Below are 18,820 nucleotides of genomic sequence, written 5' to 3'. Positions count from 1 at the left end.
CTAGAGATAGTGCTTAATTCAGGGGTAGCCCATGTGGTCCTCCGGAACTACAGCTCCCGTGAGCTCTGCCCTCTGGCCATCCTGGATGGGGATATTGCGAGTTGAAGCCTCACACCTGGAGACACTACACTGGCTATCTCTGGCTTGGATAAATTTCAAGGAGGTAGGGGGAAGTATTTTCTTGAGTTACTTATTGTCTTTTTATTCTGTACTTCCTCCAATGAGCTCAGGAAGAAGGGTAAACATTTCCCTCCATTTTTTTCTCGCAGCAACTCTGTGAAGTAGGTTAGATTATTTGAAGAAAAAAACCATGCGCAGGATACCATAGTCATCAGGTTAGGGAGGGTTTCTTTGTCTAACACCACTCTCCTAAACATGGATTGCATATCTCTCTTGTTGCAGTAGACCTTATGGCAAAGTAAATGCATTTGGGATCAAAGCCTAGGTGCATATACACACATCCAGCAATAGCATGAAAAGAATAAATCGACAGACTGAAGGAAATGTTTCTAACAGATGTGCCCTGTTACTTCCTTATATGAAGCAAGATGAAATAACATGTATATGTTGCGTATAAACAGTGCTTTTTTTCTAAAAAAAAATGTTGAGGGGTACTTTCATTTTCCTACTCATATTGAAATACTGCCCCTCAACGAGGCCAAACTTTGATTCACAAAATGTTTAGGGGTATGCGTACCCCTGTGCCCCCTCCCCCCAAAAAGCACTCTGTATACGTTTGTTGTTGTGGCAACAGTAATCTCTTATCCTGTTAATTATTTAATTTAAATTGTTCATATTTGATCCTTCCTAACCTTGGCTAGTGACGGCGAAGTTTTAAGCTAAAGGTGTCACAAGACTCTGTTGCTCTTGCTGCAATAGATTTAACACAGCTACCCCCCCCCCCGGGGTGGGGGGCAGAAAACAGGAGTCACCCCTTGTTGGACAGTACACTTTGTTGTGTCACTCATAGAAGCTTCACTCATGGAACAAACTCAAGGAGAACCAGTTGTGAGAGTTTGAAGCAGAAGACTGTGCTGAGCAATGATTGGCTGGGTACCTGTGATGTCACAAAGTACTCTCCCCAGAGCAGTTTTTCATCTTACAGCAAATTTTCTTAAACAAAAGGAGATTAGGGGTGCATTCTTGTTCAGATGTGTCATTGAACAAACAGTGCTTTAAGCGAAGGATGGGGAACATGTAACCTTTTAGATTTTGCTAAATTACAAGCCCCATCATCCCTGACCAACAGATCCCCCACCCATGCTTTTTTAAAAAAATAGACCACCTCTGCCAGCCTGAAATTGGCATTTGCTGTACAGGCATGTGTTATTTGAAGAGCGAAGTCAGGATCAATATACAGGGTGAAACAACCCCTCGCCCCCCCCCATACTGTCTTGTTTTTATGTAGCTATGTATGCACCCTTGATTTTGTTGTTGGTTTCAGATGCAGGCCTGATGAAATAGTTCATACTGAAAAGCCCATACAATACATATAGCATAACCTTCCCACCACAGAGATCTTTTTAAAAAATGTAATAATTGGAATGGCAGGAAAACTGGAATAACGTATCCCTTAGAAATACGACAGACAAATGGGAATAATAGCAGCAGAATTGAGCATGAGCAACTGAGGACAAAGAATAGGCATGGGGAAGAGGTGAGCTCAGAAATGGGAGCTGGAAAACTGGAGACTTAGTGCAAGAGTGCAGACATATAGGGCAAGACTATCTTACGGTGTCCTCACAATCTGGTGCTCTGCCGTCGTCGTCGTCCAAGCAGCTCTTCCCATTTAAGTCTGCACCCTTCTGAAGAATGTCCGAACAATCTCTCAAAATCACTGGGACAACAGTTCGTGCCAGAACATAGGGTCCTGAATTCCCAAGCTAACCCCCTTGAGTCTCTCCACTGCCCTTCTACTTAGGAGTAAAGTGCAAGCCACAAAGTGGTTGAGCATCAAACACATTTATTTCACTTTTATTGAATACAAGAACAGTGAGCACACACGCATACACCACCAAGCACTGAAAGAGGATATGATTGAAAGGGGGGGGGGGACAAAAAGAGGAATGGGGTGCAAGATGGCCAGAGGAATTAGTGAGGAAGGAATGACAGAGTGTTGCAGTTGGTTGGTAAAGTGCTTCTCAAATTAAAAAGAAAGAAAGAATATAATTAGTAATATTATTCATGCAATTGCAGGGCAGTTTCAGAATCAACTTAAGGGATTTGGCGCAAACAATCAGTTTCGTCTCCCATGCCCTTCAGAGGGAAATGCCCAAAGAAAAGAAAAAAGAGTGGTCAGCTGCGTCTGATGGAAGCAGTAGTGAAGATTAAGGTAAGAGGAAGCCATAACTTTAAAAATTATGCATGGCTTCAACACTACCACAGATAATAAATATTATATATATTTATATATATTTATATAGATGTCTATATATAAGCCACATCCTGCTAGGTGAACAAAAAAAACCTATTTTTTTGTTAATGGCTACCCATCGGACAAGCTGCGGGAAGAATCCGAAGGAACAAGTCTATTTTAGCTTTCCTCTGATTGCCCAGTTGGATTTTGATCTGGAGCATGTTGGGCTTGATGCTGTTTACCTCCACAGATTTGAGTGGCTGACTCACTTATCCCAATGTATACCAGTGTAAGTGGGATTGTGCTTCCCATCTAGCTACTCAACAGTGACTTTTGAGCTGACGTTATTTTCTTTTTTTGAAAGTCAAAATCAAAATGCAAAGTTTGAGAAGGGAGGGTTACCTCTACCCCCAAATTCCCTGTAACAATGTCACCAGGATCCCCCTGTGTCTTGGTTATTTTTAAAATTAAGAGCACAAGCTTTTTTGTGTTCTGTTAAGATCAATTTAGAGTTCTATGTATTTCACATCCATATGTGCTATTTCTTTGCTTTTCAGTTCTGGGGTATTACATGATCCCTATCAGCAACAGGAAGTGAACAAATTAATAACAGTCCTGAAATAAAACTCAGGGAGAGAAGCATATAGTTGGATACAGAAGTGGCAATGACTTCTACATCAAAGAAAGAAGTCCGATTATGTTCTCAGTGCTTTATGTAGGACATGTCTGCATGCCAGAAGCAGATCCAGTTTTAGGGAACTGTAAAGACCAACGACCCAATGCTTTCTATTGTAGCAGTTTACTGTATGGGAAACATCCACTTGACTATATTCAAGGAGCCCCTTTACCCTAAGATCTCTAGATCCCAATCACAGACACTAATTAAATGTCCTTCTCTAGCTATCATGTGTGTTGAGGAGGGAAGATGTAAAAAGGCAAGCATGGTGCACTATCTGTTGGTCTTTCTCTAATGTCTGGAGCCACCGGCTGCTTCACTTGGAAACTGGTTCATTTTGGTTTGTCCCCCTTAACATTATGCATCTGCTGTCTTTCCCCCCTCAAACAATGGATGAAGGCAATTTGTGGAAAGCAGAGAAGGAAACCTTCCAAGTACCAGGTTCCATTTGTAGCAGAGCAAGTTACATTTGATGCCTTCCTCATCCACGAGCAGCGCCTGCCCTTATGTTGTGCACTGGTTGTCCCCTTACTGTAACTGAATGGATGTACTTTCAAAGAGCCAGTGCTTCACTTGTCCTCTGGTTCTAGGTTGACAGTGCTTAGAAGGAAGCCATGATGTTTCACACTGGTTCCCCACCTGCAGAAGCTAGTGTCCCCCTGGCCAAACACAGTCATGCAGCATACAGCAAGCAGGATGGGGATGCCTCCTTGTTTGACCTGGACACTCCCTTTGGAGGGCTATCAAGATCCATTGCAGATATCGGTCTGGAGGAACCACTTAAACTGACACACAGGGCATCTTTGCTACAGGTAAATATTTAGGTCCAAGAGATCAAAGCCTACTAGATACTGAAAGGCTGTGAATGAAGCAACCTGACCTCATGTCCCCAAGGTGACCTCAGTCTCCTGGGCCCAGGGGAGGAGGGAGACCTTGGCACGCTTAAGTGACTAACTGGGCTGCAGTAACACTGATCCATTCTGTCTTCCTCGACTCCCTCTCCAGGTTGCTGAATGGTGCCTTATCACCAACCAACCAATTACAAACACTACTGTGTCACTATGTCAGTCCCTTGAGCAAGAGCACAGAGCAGGTGAGTGACAGACAAATATGGCCAGCAGAGATCATTAGTGTTTGTTTTCTTCCTACTCTGTTTTCATGGGATATTGGCATGATCTAAGAGTCTTATAATACATCAACCACGGTCAATCAAATAATTATAATGTAAAAATGCCATTGTCATACTTATCAGCACTGTTTAATTTGTTTTAATATCGTTCCCCACCCTCCCCAGTTATATATAATATACATAACTTAAAAGCACATCCATATGAAACCTCTACAGGCTGCATTTTGATCAAATATAGAAATCATATACATATTTTGATTTGTTTTAAGTGAAATCCAGTCTTAATGATCTTCAGAAGAACAAAGAACCGGATGTGGGGGGACGAAAGGTTGAGAAAGGAAGGGCAGTTTGGGGAAATAACAGAACCAAAGATGAAGCAACAGAAGTGGCATGGAAGTGGAGAGAGAGGGTGATCACCACACATCCCAAATCAGAAAATAATTAAACAAGAATTATACAAGTGAATGGTTTTTGATTCATTCCTATGCAGGGAATCATTTTGTATTTCTGCTTGTTTTGCTTGTTGATTTCTTGCTTTGTTGCAAAGCATTCTTTGCTTTTCCATTCAGTGTGCAACAAATGAGTTATGTATCCTTTAAATGTGACATGCAGAATGGTGGTTTATTGTATTGTTAATAATAATATTATTACCATCGTGACTTTTTTTTCTTTCTTTTAGATCAGTCCAGTCAATTCTTCAATTTATTTGAAGAGGTGGTTGGTTTTTGTTTGTTGCTGATGTTGTTGTCTGTAATTCATCTCCAGCATATAGCAGCAGTGCAAGGATGCATTTTGTTTCCTGTATATATAATATATAATATATTTGCTATTCCTTTTTTATTTTTATTTTTTGTCTCTCAACATTATTCTTGCAGCCAGGACGTTCTATGTCTCATTGAGGAATCCAGCATAAAGGCCCCTTCTTTTTCTCCAAAGTTAAAATAGAGATGCCAACTTTTAGAAACACGAAGGTCAAGATTCCTGTACCAGAATGAAAGGAAGGTGGAAGCAATAGTAAGCACAATGTAAGCATTTTATCAAGACAATAAGCAAGACTGTCTCTAGCAGTTTGGTTTTCTGGGACACCTTTTGCTATAATGATGCAATGGGGCGCTGTCATTTGGGAACCTGTTGTAGAGAGGTAAAATCTAGGGCACTGAATCTTTAGACTTCCCACCTGCAAGAAAACTCTTTGCATGTAAATTCACTCAACAGGGAACTTGTTGCACATCAGCTGTGGAATTTCTGCATGTTGCAGAGGATTCTAGAGTATGTTCTGGGGTGTATCCTCAGTCAGCACAGACTTTCAGCCGGGCCTAGCAGTTGCGCTGTGTGACATGCTGTAGAAAAGGCCCAACATTTTTCTGCAGCTGCACATCACAGAGAAAGTGCAATAATGATGAGCAAGCTGTCTGCTGGGAAGCTTGGTTCTGGGAGCTAACTTCCCAAGGAGGCACCTCTTCTAACCATTCAAGGAACCTCAGGGTTCCCACTGAAAATTACTGGTCATCCAGTTGCAAAGGTTTGCCCTTTAGTAACAAAGCTAAATAAAAGATAAAGCTTTATGCTGCAAGCTCACCACTTTGCCATGGCCATGATAACCATCTAGCCAAGCACATATTGGTGTAGCTGAAGTTTGGAGGGCTGATGTCTTTTGAGGGGAGGCACTGTTTCTCAGAGGGACGCGGGTGGCGCTGTGGGTAAAACCTCAGCACCTAGGACTTGCAGATCGTATGGTCGGCGGTTCGAATCCCCGTGTCGGGGTGAGCTCCCGTCTTTCGGTCCCAGCTCCTGCCCACCTAGCAGTTCGAAAGCATCCCTAAGTGCAAGTAGATAAATGGGTACCGCTTTATAGCGGGAAGGTAAACGGTGTTTCCATGCACTGCGCTGGTGCTGGCTCACCAGAGCAGCTTCGTCACGCTGGCCACGTGACCCGGAAGTGTCTCCGGACAGCGCTGGCCCCCGGCCTCTTAAGTGAGATGAGCGCACAACCCTAGAGTCGGACACGACTGGCCCGTACGGGCAGGGGTACCTTTACCTTTACTTTTTACTGTTTCTCAGTAGAGGTCTGCCTGTTTTGACAACTGCAACATATCCAATTCGTGTATCATTCTTTTATTCTCCTATGTTGCCTGGCCTCTATAGTCAGCTAGATGTTACATCTTATAGGGCCATCTTCCCACATCTTTTCATACCTGAGGCTTCTTGTCCCTTTCCTCTGGAGATGGTTCTGTTTCTCTATATACTACGGCTTTGGTTACCAGCATGTCAGGATGCTGCAGTTTTGCCTCCTTGATTGCCAAAGCCAAAGCCTATGGAAACAAAATGCTGAATGTTAAATGGCGGCTCACGTGACTTGCTGTGAGGAGGTAGCAACTGAAGATCATGTGGAAACGAGGAAAAGGTATGTTACCGAGGACGCATAGAACTCTATTCATGGTTCAAGAAATCTTAACATTCTTGTTGTAGATTTCCCATTCAAACCTGTGGCTTGGATCTTTGGAACCACAAATGAAAATAAGTTCCTAGGAGGTGGCTTTAGCGTTCCCTCCTCTCCCCCTGAATTCCCCGCAGAGGGCTGCGGGGAGACTCTCTTGAGTAGCTTAGGATGGACGCTGGTGGAGGAAGGGGGTCACCAGCCAAAATCCAGCAGAGGAATTTCGCATACACTTAACTTCACTGGTGCCCAATTTTGGACCATTATTATTTCCTCTGTCAGCCCAAAGCCCCGTTTCATGCTTTTCAAAAGAGGCATCACAGAGAGGAAGGAGTGGGCAATCACCGGCCTTCCGTTCACAGTTTGGAGGGAAACTATGTCCTTAAGAAAATTCATCTGCAGTTGTAGCCCTCTGTTACTGTATGTTGCAATCCCAACTTACCTCTAGCGTATTGCAGTATGACTGGACTGAAAATGCAGTTGCACCCCCTAACCTACACTTACAGATCTGCTTCCCTTGTAACAGTGATTACTCTAAATGGTCAACATGTTACAGAACAGTGCTGCAGGAGTTTAGAAAGTTGAAATTTCCTCTTCTATGTGGCTACCAGAAGTATAGAAGTTCTAGTGTAGGCTGGAGCATCCCTGTTCTAATATGAAATATTGCAATTGTTTTATCTTTTCTTGCCGGATATTATGATGTATGTGATTTTAGTGCTTTTTTATTTTTCTTTTGTTTCCATCTCTTATAATTTACAAATTTTGAGTAAATATAATTAAAAGTAATAATAATATGAAACTTTAGAAGAATGCATTTGATTATTATTCTTACTACTACATCTTCCAGAGGCTTGTGGTGGCACTCATTTCAATTTATCCTGGCTTTTTAGTTGTTGCTGTTTTATAATTATTTACTATGAAGGAAGCCTACAATGGTTTTACTTAGCTTATTGTTGATTTTATTTAGTTCATAATTAGGTTTTAGTACAATCAAGTGGTATTTAAATGCTAGTAAGTAAATAAAAGGCATACCTCTGGATTTCTTTTGTGTTATTGTGACAGTAAGTCTACCTGTCACAGGGTGATCAGTACTGCGATTTGCTATATACCAGTAAAAATATGTGAGACTCTTATTTCTACCACTAGCTTTCTATGTATAGGGAAGGATGGATCTGGGGATTCTGGCCTCCTTAAGCTTCCCATCCTTGTATTTATGGAAAGCTTATTTCTAACATTACTGACAGCCTCATTCAGATTTCCTTCACACCTGGTCTTGGTCCACATCTTCATCTCCTGTTATGATGATTCGCTTTTCTATTCTGGTTTCAGAAAATCCTCCTTTCACAGTCTGAAATAAGGAAAACAACACATTGAGTGTTTATACAGCACTTCCAATATTTAAAATGTTTTGTAAGTTACCTTTTCTCTCACTCAGCCACTGCAATTCTATGAAGGCTATCGCATTATTTCCTATTTTATAGATACAGAGTTGGGAATAAGAAATAATAATAATAATAATAATAATAATAATGTCTTCTAATGTCTTCTTGAATAGCTTCCACATGGCTCTTAATTTTGCAGTGTCTCAAGTTGAGTGGTCTTACTTGGCACACATGCTAGTATTCTGGTACTCCTGCTCCAGTCTTACCTTGGTAACATGAGTGGTTGTGGAGGTGGAGAGGGTTTCTGCTGTGGCACCAAAAAGACTGGAGAAGGCTTCTTTCCCAACAGCACTGCTGGTGATCTGCAAAAACATGCAAAGCACCATCCACGTCAGCAGACTGCCTTTTTTTATTAAACATGCATACTGGGGCGAAGGTTTATCATGTAAAAGTGTCTGGGCTCTGATTTTCTATTTTTAGGGGGGAGTGGTGGGATCTGTTTGTTATTAACGAAGGTCATAGTTCAGAGAGAGAAGATGTTTTGCACACAGAAAGTCTCAGGTTCACTCTTGGGCGTCGCTTTTGAAAAGTTCTCTTTGCAAACCACTATACCAGTCAAAATCACACAGTACTACTGGGTGCTAAATAAGCTGCTATGACATTGTATACAGCAACCCTGATATCTTCATTGTATTCTAGTATTGCATTCATTTGGTCATTGCTTATTTAAATAAATCAGCTAACTGTTGTCTACTAGTGCCTATTTTGTTAACAGTGCAATCTTAGGCATGCGTGCTTAGAAGAAAGTCCCATTGCGTTCAAGTGGGGTTCACACTCAGGTTAAATGTATACAGGACTGCAGCCTGAAACAATAATGCCAAGCTAGACACAGTCAGAATTCAGATACATCGAGTAGACTATCTGAAGAACATCTCAGCAGCATTCTAACAGGCTCACAAGGACAGCCTCTAGCAGACATTTCCAGGTAAAGTGGAATTGCAACAGAGAAAGCTCTGTATTATCTCCTAACAGGTTTCAACACTTGAAAATAAAAGGGGCCCGCAGCGGGCCTTAATGAGTAGGAAACACACTATAATTTACTTGTACAACTACAGAAGTATCAGATAACCTTTACATATTATGTTGGCTTTCTACTTCATCATTGTTTTCTGAAAAAGGAAGTAAAACACGGAAGAAACCATACTAGTAAAACCCAACCCCTAAACTTTCTGACTGGCAGGATATTCACTCACAAGTGTCACAGGAGGATCAGAGCACCTATCAGCACTGTCAGACACATGCCATTATATTCTCATATGAGTAGCTGCTAAGAAACAAGTGCATGAATCAGATTATAAGGGCAGAGACACAGTAGTTTGCTTGCTTGCAGTCACTGTATGTGTCTCTGGAGGTTGATGGCTGCCAAGAATGATAGAATAGTGGGTTTATTGGTCTGCCATATGTGTTTTAATCATTTTGTGCAGTACCAATGACCTCACAGTTCACCTCAGCGGGCTTACATTAGGCATGCTGAAGATGGTCTACTATTCCTATTGCTTCTGTTTTACAAAATCGCCCTGAACCTTATTCTTCCGCTACTGATGGGAGAGGTAGCCTTAAGAAATAGTAGATATGTGTGTATGGTTATGCAGGATTTGGGGGTCATTATATGGCTACAGGAGGGATGGGGAATGTGTTCTGGACTAAAACATCAATTGTCTCTGACCAGTAAGCATGGCTGGGGCAGATGGAAGCTGGAATCAAAGAACATCTGTAGAGCTACAGATTTGGCACCGCTGGTCTACCGCGCTCTAACATAGCTATACCTCAAAGGCCCAGGAATGTAAAATCACTCACTGGAGAGATGGAGCGAAGTTCTGTTGTTCCCTTCCCAGCCTTGGTGCTGTGATCCTGAAAAACACAAGGTGGGTACGGATATAACTAAAGAGAGAAGTGAGGTGTCCTATTCACACAGATCCCCCTACACACGAACAAAAGTTTGCACATTGGGGTTTCTTTATGATCTTGGGCCACACGCAGTTGTTGGAAGCAGACAACATGACACTGAGGGCATGACTAAAGCTGCACCTCACTCTAGAGTCAACACAATTATGCCCTACACACAAGCAATGTGTGAAATAAGGCTTACATTGTTGCCAGATGTGGTTTTGAGGGATGCAATAGAAACTTCAACCCCAGTAAGGGGTACTTACTGAGGTTGTTGATATGGTTTCTGTGCTGACTATGTGGGAAGTGGTTATTGTCTCCTTTCCGCCTGTGGTGGTACCATCAACCTAAACATGAAAAGGGAAATACGGTAAGTCAATAAAGTTTACAGACTAAGCACAAGCGGCAGTGTCTAAGAAGATTAAAAAGAAAACACTTGCCCTGATTCACATGCCAATGAAGAGCTTTAGTGAAATTCTTCACCCAGTTAAAGTAAAATACATGAATTTACATCCGTCTAGACCAGGCATAGGCAACCTCAGCCCGCCAAATGTTTTGGGACTACAATTCCCATCATCCCTGACCACTAGTCCTGTTAGCTAGGGATCATGGGAGTTGTAGTCCCAGAAGATCTGGTGGGCCGAGGTTGCCTATGCCTGGTCTAGACTCATCCCACCTAATTGGACTAATAACTTGGGTACTACTGCACTGGAAGTATCAGAAAAGATGGCACTCTTCTGAAAATGCAGCCATCTACAGGCATATAAATGAACCATTCTCGTTTGATAACCTTCCAGTGCAACTCATCTGAACAGCACAGCAACCCCTACATTTAAACAAATGCAGTGCAGATGTGATCTTCATATGATGTGTTGCCACTAGAGATATGCAGTGGGCCCATGTTTCTTGTGCTTTGACCAAGGTGCTGTGCTGCAAGATAAACAACTGCAATAAAACAAAATAAAATATGTTACCTGCGTAATTTCTGTTGCAGTGATTCTATGCTGCACAGAGGTTTCCGATTCTGCTTTTTTCACAGTTTCCATTTTCATGGAGGACTACCAAAGGAACAAAAGAATTTAGCAACAATCCAACCTGCATTTAACTGAACAAAATTTCTGGTTTGTGCACAATTCCCTCGCTCCACCTTGCACTTTGTAGGCTGTCATGGATTAAGTTATTTTAATTGCACAGAACTTGTTTAGCTTGAGTTCAAGCGTTCTTCTATTGAAAAGAGCAAGTGCAGTTTTCAAACAGCAGAGAGAACTGACTGAAAATATGAAACTCAAGGACGTTGTAGAGGACTCCAGTAAAGGTAAGAGAATGGAATTAAAATTCAAACTGGCAAAGTAAGATGATAACTGCAGTAACTTACAGTAAAAGGGGTGGGGAGATGAATTTAGAACTTTGCATTTTAATGCAAATCTCTGCAGAACAAACAAACAATTCCATTGGAAGGAGTAGATGTACATAAATACAAACTGTCTTGCAAATATAGGACATTTGGTGAAGCAAATTTATAGGACATTTGGATTAACTGTATATTCCCACAGACAGTATTGCTTTCCCCAGCATTTGCTCTGTTTTGTTTTCACTTCTATTTTTTTCAGTCAGTCTGGAGAAAGTTACTTTAACTATTCTTGCTATAACCATTTCCCCACTGCACGAAATCTGACTTAAATAGAAGCAGAATAAACTATAGTCATTTACCTCAGCTCCCATCCTAGAAACTATTCATCTCATCAATAGTCACATCATTATACATAAATTAAATGTCTTCAATACAAATGTTATTTGTTGATTCATGCAACATAGAAACTTGCTATGGTGGAACAGCAAATACAGTGGGGGTTAAAGGTATGATGGTAACTTCACGGGTTAGGAGATACAAAAGGACACACTTAACAAAACACACATGCACTTGGGTGTCAAAGACATGCAAACATGACAGCAACATTCATGAAGGTAGATAAAATATTCTAGTTTTTTTAAAAAAACAAAAACAAAAAGACGCTGTTTGGAAATAGACATGCTTCTCCAAACAGGTGTGAGACAGACAGTCCATCGAGCAATGCAAATGCCAAAAACAGACAACACTGCAAATGAGGACACTAAGATACAGCCGTGCACCATGGCTTCCTTTTGTACCTCTTCTGGGATTACTTGGGGAACCTTATCCCCTTCCTTGGCAACATCTTCCTGCACGGGAGCTGGCTTGTCCGATTCCTCAGAAGCAATCATGCCCTCTGCTTCTCCCTCGCTCTTTTCCTTGTCAAGCTCAGGCAAACTCCGGGAGAAGTCTTCGAAGGCGGCGCTGTGGTAGTCGCCAATGACTGTGAAGTCCACCTCAGCCTCAAGGCTGGAAGTTGAGCTGACCGTGATGCTTGAGCACTTGCGCTCGATGGCCAGGTGGTTGTCTTTAAGGAAGACAGAGTCTCTCTCCTGGTCTTGCTCCTCGTCCCCAGTGTCACTTTCGGGGGCCCTGTGCCGAGGTGGCTTAGATTTCTCCTCTGTGCCCTCCCTCAATCCCGCTCTCTGAATGAGACAAAAGGGAGGAAAGACGCTATGGCTGTAAGTGCCGAATGAAAGGTTACAGCCATCAGGCCCCGTTGGTTTGGGGTGGAGAGGGAGAGAGGAAGCATCATCGAAAGGGTATCAAGCACATCCCAAGCATGAAAACCAAAACTTCTCACAGCAAAAGCTCTGCAGGGAGAAGGGTTTCTGATTTTACCTGCAAAACTGCAAGGAGGAAATAAAACAATGACCTTGGAAATATTAATCCCAAATAGATGAGTGGTACTTGTGGCAAAAGCAGGTGTGTGCAAAAAGAGGAGATGTTGTTAAGACATTAATAAAGAAGTTCGGACTCTCACTGACCATTGGGGAAGCAGGAGGACAGAAAAGTGGAGGCAGAGAGTAGAAAAGGTTGGGTGTGGGGAAAAAGACAAAAGGTTAAGGCAAATCAGCTGCACATATTGCAGGAGAAGCAAGAACATTTGTCAATTTCACCGAGATAAGGTCATTTGTTATTTTCTGCCACTGTATATACCTCACTTCGCTTTGTAAGGCTCCTTTTAAAAAGCGTGCAAGGAACGATTCGGTGGTATCCTGAAATATCACAGTGTTTGTGAAAGGGTGTGTGTTGTGAGAACTCGCATCTCTGGATTGAGTATGCCACCAGAGGAAACCTGTTAAAAGTATGAACTTTTCCAGGGTAGATTTTTAATCAGTGTAATTGACAAGAAAAAAATCAGAACAAAAGGACATCGTTCTCCTAGCTCCCCCAAAAGCTACACATACCTCTCAACTGCATCAATGTGGAAATTCCACCCCCAAACTGGCCTATATTCCTGCACCGTATCGAAACACCTTGTATTATGCATTCACAAAGAATTGCTACTTGTTAGGGATTGAGCCAAAAGTTACTATGGTCAATGGAGATTCTCCTCATGGCACCAGTGGGGTTTGGACCATCCCCCAGGAAGTAAATGCTATTCTTTAATTTAGATGCTATGATGTCCTACTTCTTAATGCCTGGTTTTGTCCAGGTTTCTGGTATGTTGAGAGGTATGAGAAAAGATAATTAAAACAAACAGAAAAGGAGCATATATATGTGTGTGTATATACATATATAAAGATATATAGTAGCTCAGTAAGCTGGGGAAGGAGGTGGTGGCACACGGCTCTCTAGGGTGAGGTTTTACACCACAAAAGCAAGCAGTTAGTAAAACATCATTGAGACCTGAGGGGCCACTGGAGGAGCAGCCATTAAACTCTCTTCTTTCGGGGAGGCTTTTACTGATGGGCCTGACAAATCCTTTTCTTCCCAAGCTGGTTCTTGAAATTTGCTCTAGATTAGAGAAAAGGGGTTAGTCTTAAAAGAGCAGAAAGGAACTCAGCTAGTGCCTTGGTTGGAGCAGTGGGAAGCTATTTTTGTCAGCCAGCCACTAGCTTGCCAAAGGCAGGAGGGGAGGAGAGGAGGGGCTCACAAGCCAAGCAAAAGAAGGGATATCAAAATTAAGAGATGCAAGAAGGAAGAAGCTGGAAGCGTGAGAATGTTGCTGCTAGGTGTGTGCATGGAGGTATGGGAGAGATACAAAGCTCTCAGCGCGTCATCCTTTCCCACCCTGCCACTGCACGATTCCATTCACAAAACTCATTTTGCTTGGATTTGAGTTAGCAGCTGGCACTCTCCAAGTTAGCCAAACCTCCAGGAGTTCTCTCTCTCACGCACATACACACACACAGAGAGAGAGAACAATCCAAAAGCTGATGAACTGCCTGGGCCTGCAAGTTTGCATTCAGCAACCGAGCCAGGTCACACACACACACAAAGGACAGGGGATGCAAGCAGCGGCTCTCGGTCAACGGCCATGTTTGAAGCCATGGCACATGGTGCATAAAGGCAAGTCACACAACATGCTTTATGAACTTTCCAGTGGGACAGTTCATTTGAGAGGTTACCACAGCTTCTGCCAAAGTGATTTCACAGCCAGAATCAGGAGAAGCCAGCTCAACATCCCCTTCCGGTTCTTGCTCTGATCCGACAGAAATATCTTCCTTCCAAGATGAAGACTGGGATGGTTCTCCCTCACTTGTTCCTTGTACAACAGCTAGGTAGTTCACATCCAGGGCTTTGCCATCCAAAGTGCCCGAGGCCAACTCAACATCTGCACAGCTGTTCTCTAAAAATATACCTGTTTGTAGCTCTATCTGCATCCTTGATAGATCCTTTGGTGTCTCATTGCCAGTGCAACTCTCGTACAACCCCTTTGGAGTTGCATGTTGCTCACCAAAAAGTGGGCTATATGTTTCACCTTGTTCAAACATCCGGATTTTAGAAGCTACGGAGACTTCTTGGTCCATCTCATTTCTATACTCAAATAAACCCCCGTGGTTCTCTACAGGTGCTGCTATATCCTGATGTTTTTGAAGTGAAGTAGTTGTATCTGTGCTAAATGCCATGTGATTCAGTGGCTCTAGACCTGGTTTTCCTTCCTTGATAACAGTGTGCAGTTCTTCCCTTTCCTGTGCTATGGCATGATAAGGATGCGGACATTCTTTGCTCCTTTTTGCTGGTTCAATCTTAGGAGAGAGAGTATGGGTGGCCTCAGTTCCATCTTCCAAAGAAGATTTATCCTGGAATATCTCTCTTGATTCTGGAGGTTTAGTATCAGGAGGGCCAGCCTGGGATAAAATGTCACCCCTGGATGGCTGTTTCAAGTTGGAGAATTTATCTCCAGTCAGCTCTTCTAAGTCTAGAGTTGCACCCTCTGTTTCTTTGAGATGATCTTTGGCTACCTCTTCCATTTCATAGTGTCCATCCAAAGCTGAGCCTTTCAAGTCTTCAATTTTATCCTTACTCACCCCTTCTGCTTTTATGTGCCTATCCAATTCTTTATCTTTAGCCAACTTATCCAATACATCTCTGTCTAACTCTTCAGCCTCAGAGGGAGCACCCTGAGTTGTCTCTTTCAACTCTGAGAGAATATCCAAAGTTGATGGTTCATCTTTAGTTGACTCTTCAGACAGAGTAAGCTTATCTTTCATCATCTGCTCCACTTCAGTATGGTTGGCACTGGCTGCATCTTCCAGTTCTTGGAGTCTCTGTTTATCTACAACTTCCAATTCATGGTTATCCTCTTTAGCCAACTCTTCCAATTCAGGGTGTTTGTCCTTGGAAGAGATTTCTGATGTGGTACATTTACTTTGAACTTCAGAGAATTTGTCATGGGGAGGCTGGCTTGAATCAAGGGTTTCATCCTGGGGCAATTCTCCTGGTTTTGCATTCTGTGGTTTACCCTGCTCTTCATCTGAAATTTCTGTAGTACAGGAAAGCTGCTGTAGTGAGAAACCCAGGGTGGATTTCGTAATCTCTATGGCTTCCATTTGAAGGAATATTTGAGAAGTTTCAGTTTCTTCTAATTTATTAATTTCTCTTTGAGTTTCTGAAGTTCTGAATGTCAAACCTACTTTTTCTATGGCAGTATCAACTTCCTTCTTGTCAGAGTCTTCTCCACCTTCTTGGAGAATATTGTGAGTTTCATCTGCTCCCTGTAAAATCTGTGGCATCGATAAATGGAAAACTCTTTGGCTGAATTCTTCTGTAGAATGATGTGCATTGGATTCGCTGTAAACTTTTGTTCCATAATCAGTTGGTTCCACTGAAGTTTTTTTCTCTGGAGTTGATGAATGCTCTTCTTTCTCATAAGCACATGACTCTGCGGGATGTATCTTTTTACCATCCTCTGTAACTTTTTCAGGCAAATCTGATATTATAATTGGTTTACTGAGCTCCAATTGTCCTCCCCCGTAAGTGGACGACCTGGATTGGAACTCATCATCTTCCTTGATCTCTGTTGCACCGGAAGCTGGTGCAAAACTAGGGCTCTTCTCTTCTTCATCTAATGACTCTGTTTGGTTTTCCTGCCTGCCTTCAGATGAGCCGGGCTTTTCTCTGGCAGGTATTGTATTGATCTTATCACCATCTTTTTCATCAGTTTCTTCAGACCCCAAATAGATTATCCTTTCTGCAGCAGAAGATACCATCTTCACCTTAGTTCTAACAGTCTCAGAATCTGAGGTAGTTTTGAACACTTCTTTGTCTGACAGAGTCAAAGTAGTGCTGTGTTCTTGTATTATAGTTTTGCTTTGTTTGTTTGGAGATTCTGAGGCATGTATTTGCCCTTCTTCAACTTGGAAACCTTCAGGTATGGTACTCTTTTCTGTTGGTCCTTCGGGGTGGTGAGCTGGTTGCTCAAGAGTGGTAGAAGCCACCACTGCTGCTTCCATTTTGTCTTTCTGTTCCCCTTTCTCCTCAAGTTTAGTGGAAGCTACCATCACTGCCTCTCTTTGGCCTTTCTGTTCTGCCTCCTCAGGATGAGTGGAGGCTACCATGACTGTCTCCATTTTATCTTTCTGCTCGTCTCTCTCCTCAGCAGACTGTCCATCTGTCTCAGAAGAGTGTTTCCTGCTATCTCTCTCGTACACATCATCATCCCATAACGATTCAAAATCTTCTGGGCTGGCTATCATCTTGGCTTTTTTCCGAATATTTGCTCTGCCTTCCTCGCTTGCTTTCTCTTCTTGCTTTGCTGCTGCTGCTTTGAGTTCCCTCACTGCAGTGGTCACTTTTGTTAAATCCAAATCTGAATGCTTCTCGGAAGGACCTGCATGCGCCTCTTCTTTCTGGGTCTCAATTATTTGTTTTAGTGCTAGCTCTTCCAGCCCAGAAGTTTCTCTTTCTATAAATACCCAATGCTCTGAACCCTGCATTGCAATTGGAGCAAGAAGAGTTAGCATTAAACATAATTTTCCTGAACACCTCATTATTAACATGCAGCAAGAGTCTTGCCAACATCCTTGTAATCACTAAACTGTATTACTACTAAAGAAACAACCTGGAGGTAGATGCCTTTAAGGAGGTGTTTGTTATTGACTTGAATGCATGCTGAAATCTCAGAAGCACAGTTCTGAGACTGGGGCTGAGAGCTGGATTTTAACAGACAGTATTTCTCCCTTCCCGTTTGCAAAAGTCTGGTGCCAAAAGTTTATACAAATCATGAGCTACATAATCAGCTATGTGTGATTCTGACTGTTGGATTGATGATTTGGAAATTCAAGGTCTCGTGATCAAATCAGAATTCTAATGTAAGCTTTAAAACAATATTCAAACATTGATTTAAATTAACTACATGTTAATTATCTGTATACCTAAGCAACGAACTCATGCATAGTGCATAGTTATATTCACATCTAACTAAATCACTTTGTAAGCTGGCAAGTCAAGTTACTGTAATGAGACTTTCTCTTTGGTGCCTAAATTTTCACAATGAAATTTATCCAGATCTTTCATATCTCAGTATGTCTGTGTGCAAGAATGATAAACATCTTTCATGATGGGAATGGGAGGAATCCCTTTTAGCCTATAGTCAAGAGCAAGACTACAGACTGAAGATCCTGTTGCACCCTGTTTTTCTAGGCTCCAGCAGCATCCACAGGTTCTCCACACTGAGAAAACAAGTGAAATGGTTGAGACACTTTCGTTCCTTCACATGGTATTACACTGCTCTGGACAAACTTGCGTAGAGGCAACAATTTTGGTCCAGTGCCCCAGTTAATACGAACCCAAGACCAATTCCATTTTTAAAAAGGCAGATCAGAGGGCTAGAACTAGGAAGGCATTGCTAAGAAAGTAAATGGCAGAAACTGTAATGCAAACTGCTTTAAAAGGCAGTACAGCAAAGTGTAGGAGGCAGGGAAAAGAAAACCTAGTATTTAGTGCATCACGTAGCACAGCAGTACCAAACTATTTAGCTGTGTATTAATATGTAGTGATTTGCTTTTCATGTCGTGTGTTTTATCCAAGCCCATCACCCACTGAGCGTTCAGTCATCACTGTAGAAGAAAGCAGGAAGACAGAGCACGTATTGATGAAATGGTGGCAGGAGGGGTGGGACAAAGAGTTGGGTTGAGTCCCTGGAATTATGTGCTGGGGTCATTTATAAATACTACTACTACTACTACTACTACTACTACTACTAATAATAATAATAATGTTAAGCCCTAGACATACAGCAGCCCATAATTGGCTAGTTAAATATCTTAATTGTGGTTGGAGATGTTACTGGTGATTTCCCCAAAGATTGAAAGAATGCATTGCAACAGAGAGATTTTTCCTGCAGCCTCACAATGGCTTCTGATCTGGTGGAGGCAGCTGTGATTTGCTCTAGTGCCATGCGCTACATTGTGGTACAGTGCCACGAGTCAGTCTGAGGGGCTAATTACACCACAGTACTCTTCAATACTGGAAGGCAACTATGGAGCAAACAATTGTGCAGGTCTGAATGTATGCACAGAATGAAGTACCAATCATTTACAGCTGCATGCTCAA

At 42.2% G+C, this 18,820-nt stretch overlaps 1 protein-coding gene and 2 long non-coding RNA genes across 12 annotated transcripts in view; 2 read left to right on the top strand and 1 right to left on the bottom strand.

The window, feature by feature from the left end:
• LOC309345197 overlaps positions 1-18,820 on the top strand; it is a 44,733-nt gene that overhangs the window by 16,473 nt on the left and 9,440 nt on the right. The window lies entirely within an intron of this gene.
• The window catches only part of EPB41L1 (erythrocyte membrane protein band 4.1 like 1), a 179,656-nt gene continuing 162,782 nt past the window's right edge, over positions 1,947-18,820 (bottom strand). For 5 of the 10 annotated variants that reach the window (XM_081867441.1, XM_081867437.1, XM_081867442.1 and 2 more), the window contains 10 exons: positions 14,392-17,196; positions 13,670-13,777; positions 12,076-12,462; positions 10,902-10,985; positions 10,194-10,274; positions 9,838-9,891; positions 8,247-8,342; positions 7,866-7,946; positions 6,357-6,473; positions 1,947-5,142 (listed from right to left, as the gene is read on the bottom strand). In XM_081867441.1, coding sequence (XP_081723567.1) covers positions 5,134-5,142; positions 6,357-6,473; positions 7,866-7,946; positions 8,247-8,342; positions 9,838-9,891; positions 10,194-10,274; positions 10,902-10,985; positions 12,076-12,462; positions 13,670-13,777; positions 14,392-17,196 — 3,822 coding nt within the window. In that variant the 3' untranslated portion in view covers positions 1,947-5,133. The remainder of the gene's footprint in view (positions 5,143-6,356; positions 6,474-7,865; positions 7,947-8,246; positions 8,343-9,837; positions 9,892-10,193; positions 10,275-10,901; positions 10,986-12,075; positions 12,463-13,669; positions 13,778-14,391; positions 17,197-18,820) is intronic. The other 5 variants (XM_081867444.1, XM_081867445.1, XM_081867446.1 and 2 more) reach the window with 3 other exon arrangements.
• LOC309345155 lies at positions 5,055-7,637 on the top strand. The gene is made up of 2 exons (XR_014158020.1): positions 5,055-5,186; positions 6,331-7,637. It is a non-coding gene; the product is annotated as an uncharacterized lncRNA (long non-coding RNA).

The sequence above is a fragment of the Podarcis erhardii genome (genome assembly GCF_964252035.2).
Source record: "Podarcis erhardii genome assembly, chromosome: 6".
Lineage (NCBI taxonomy): Eukaryota > Metazoa > Chordata > Lepidosauria > Squamata > Lacertidae > Podarcis > Podarcis erhardii.
Note: the sequence above shows the minus strand (reverse complement) of the source record. Positions and strands in the feature narration are given on the sequence as shown.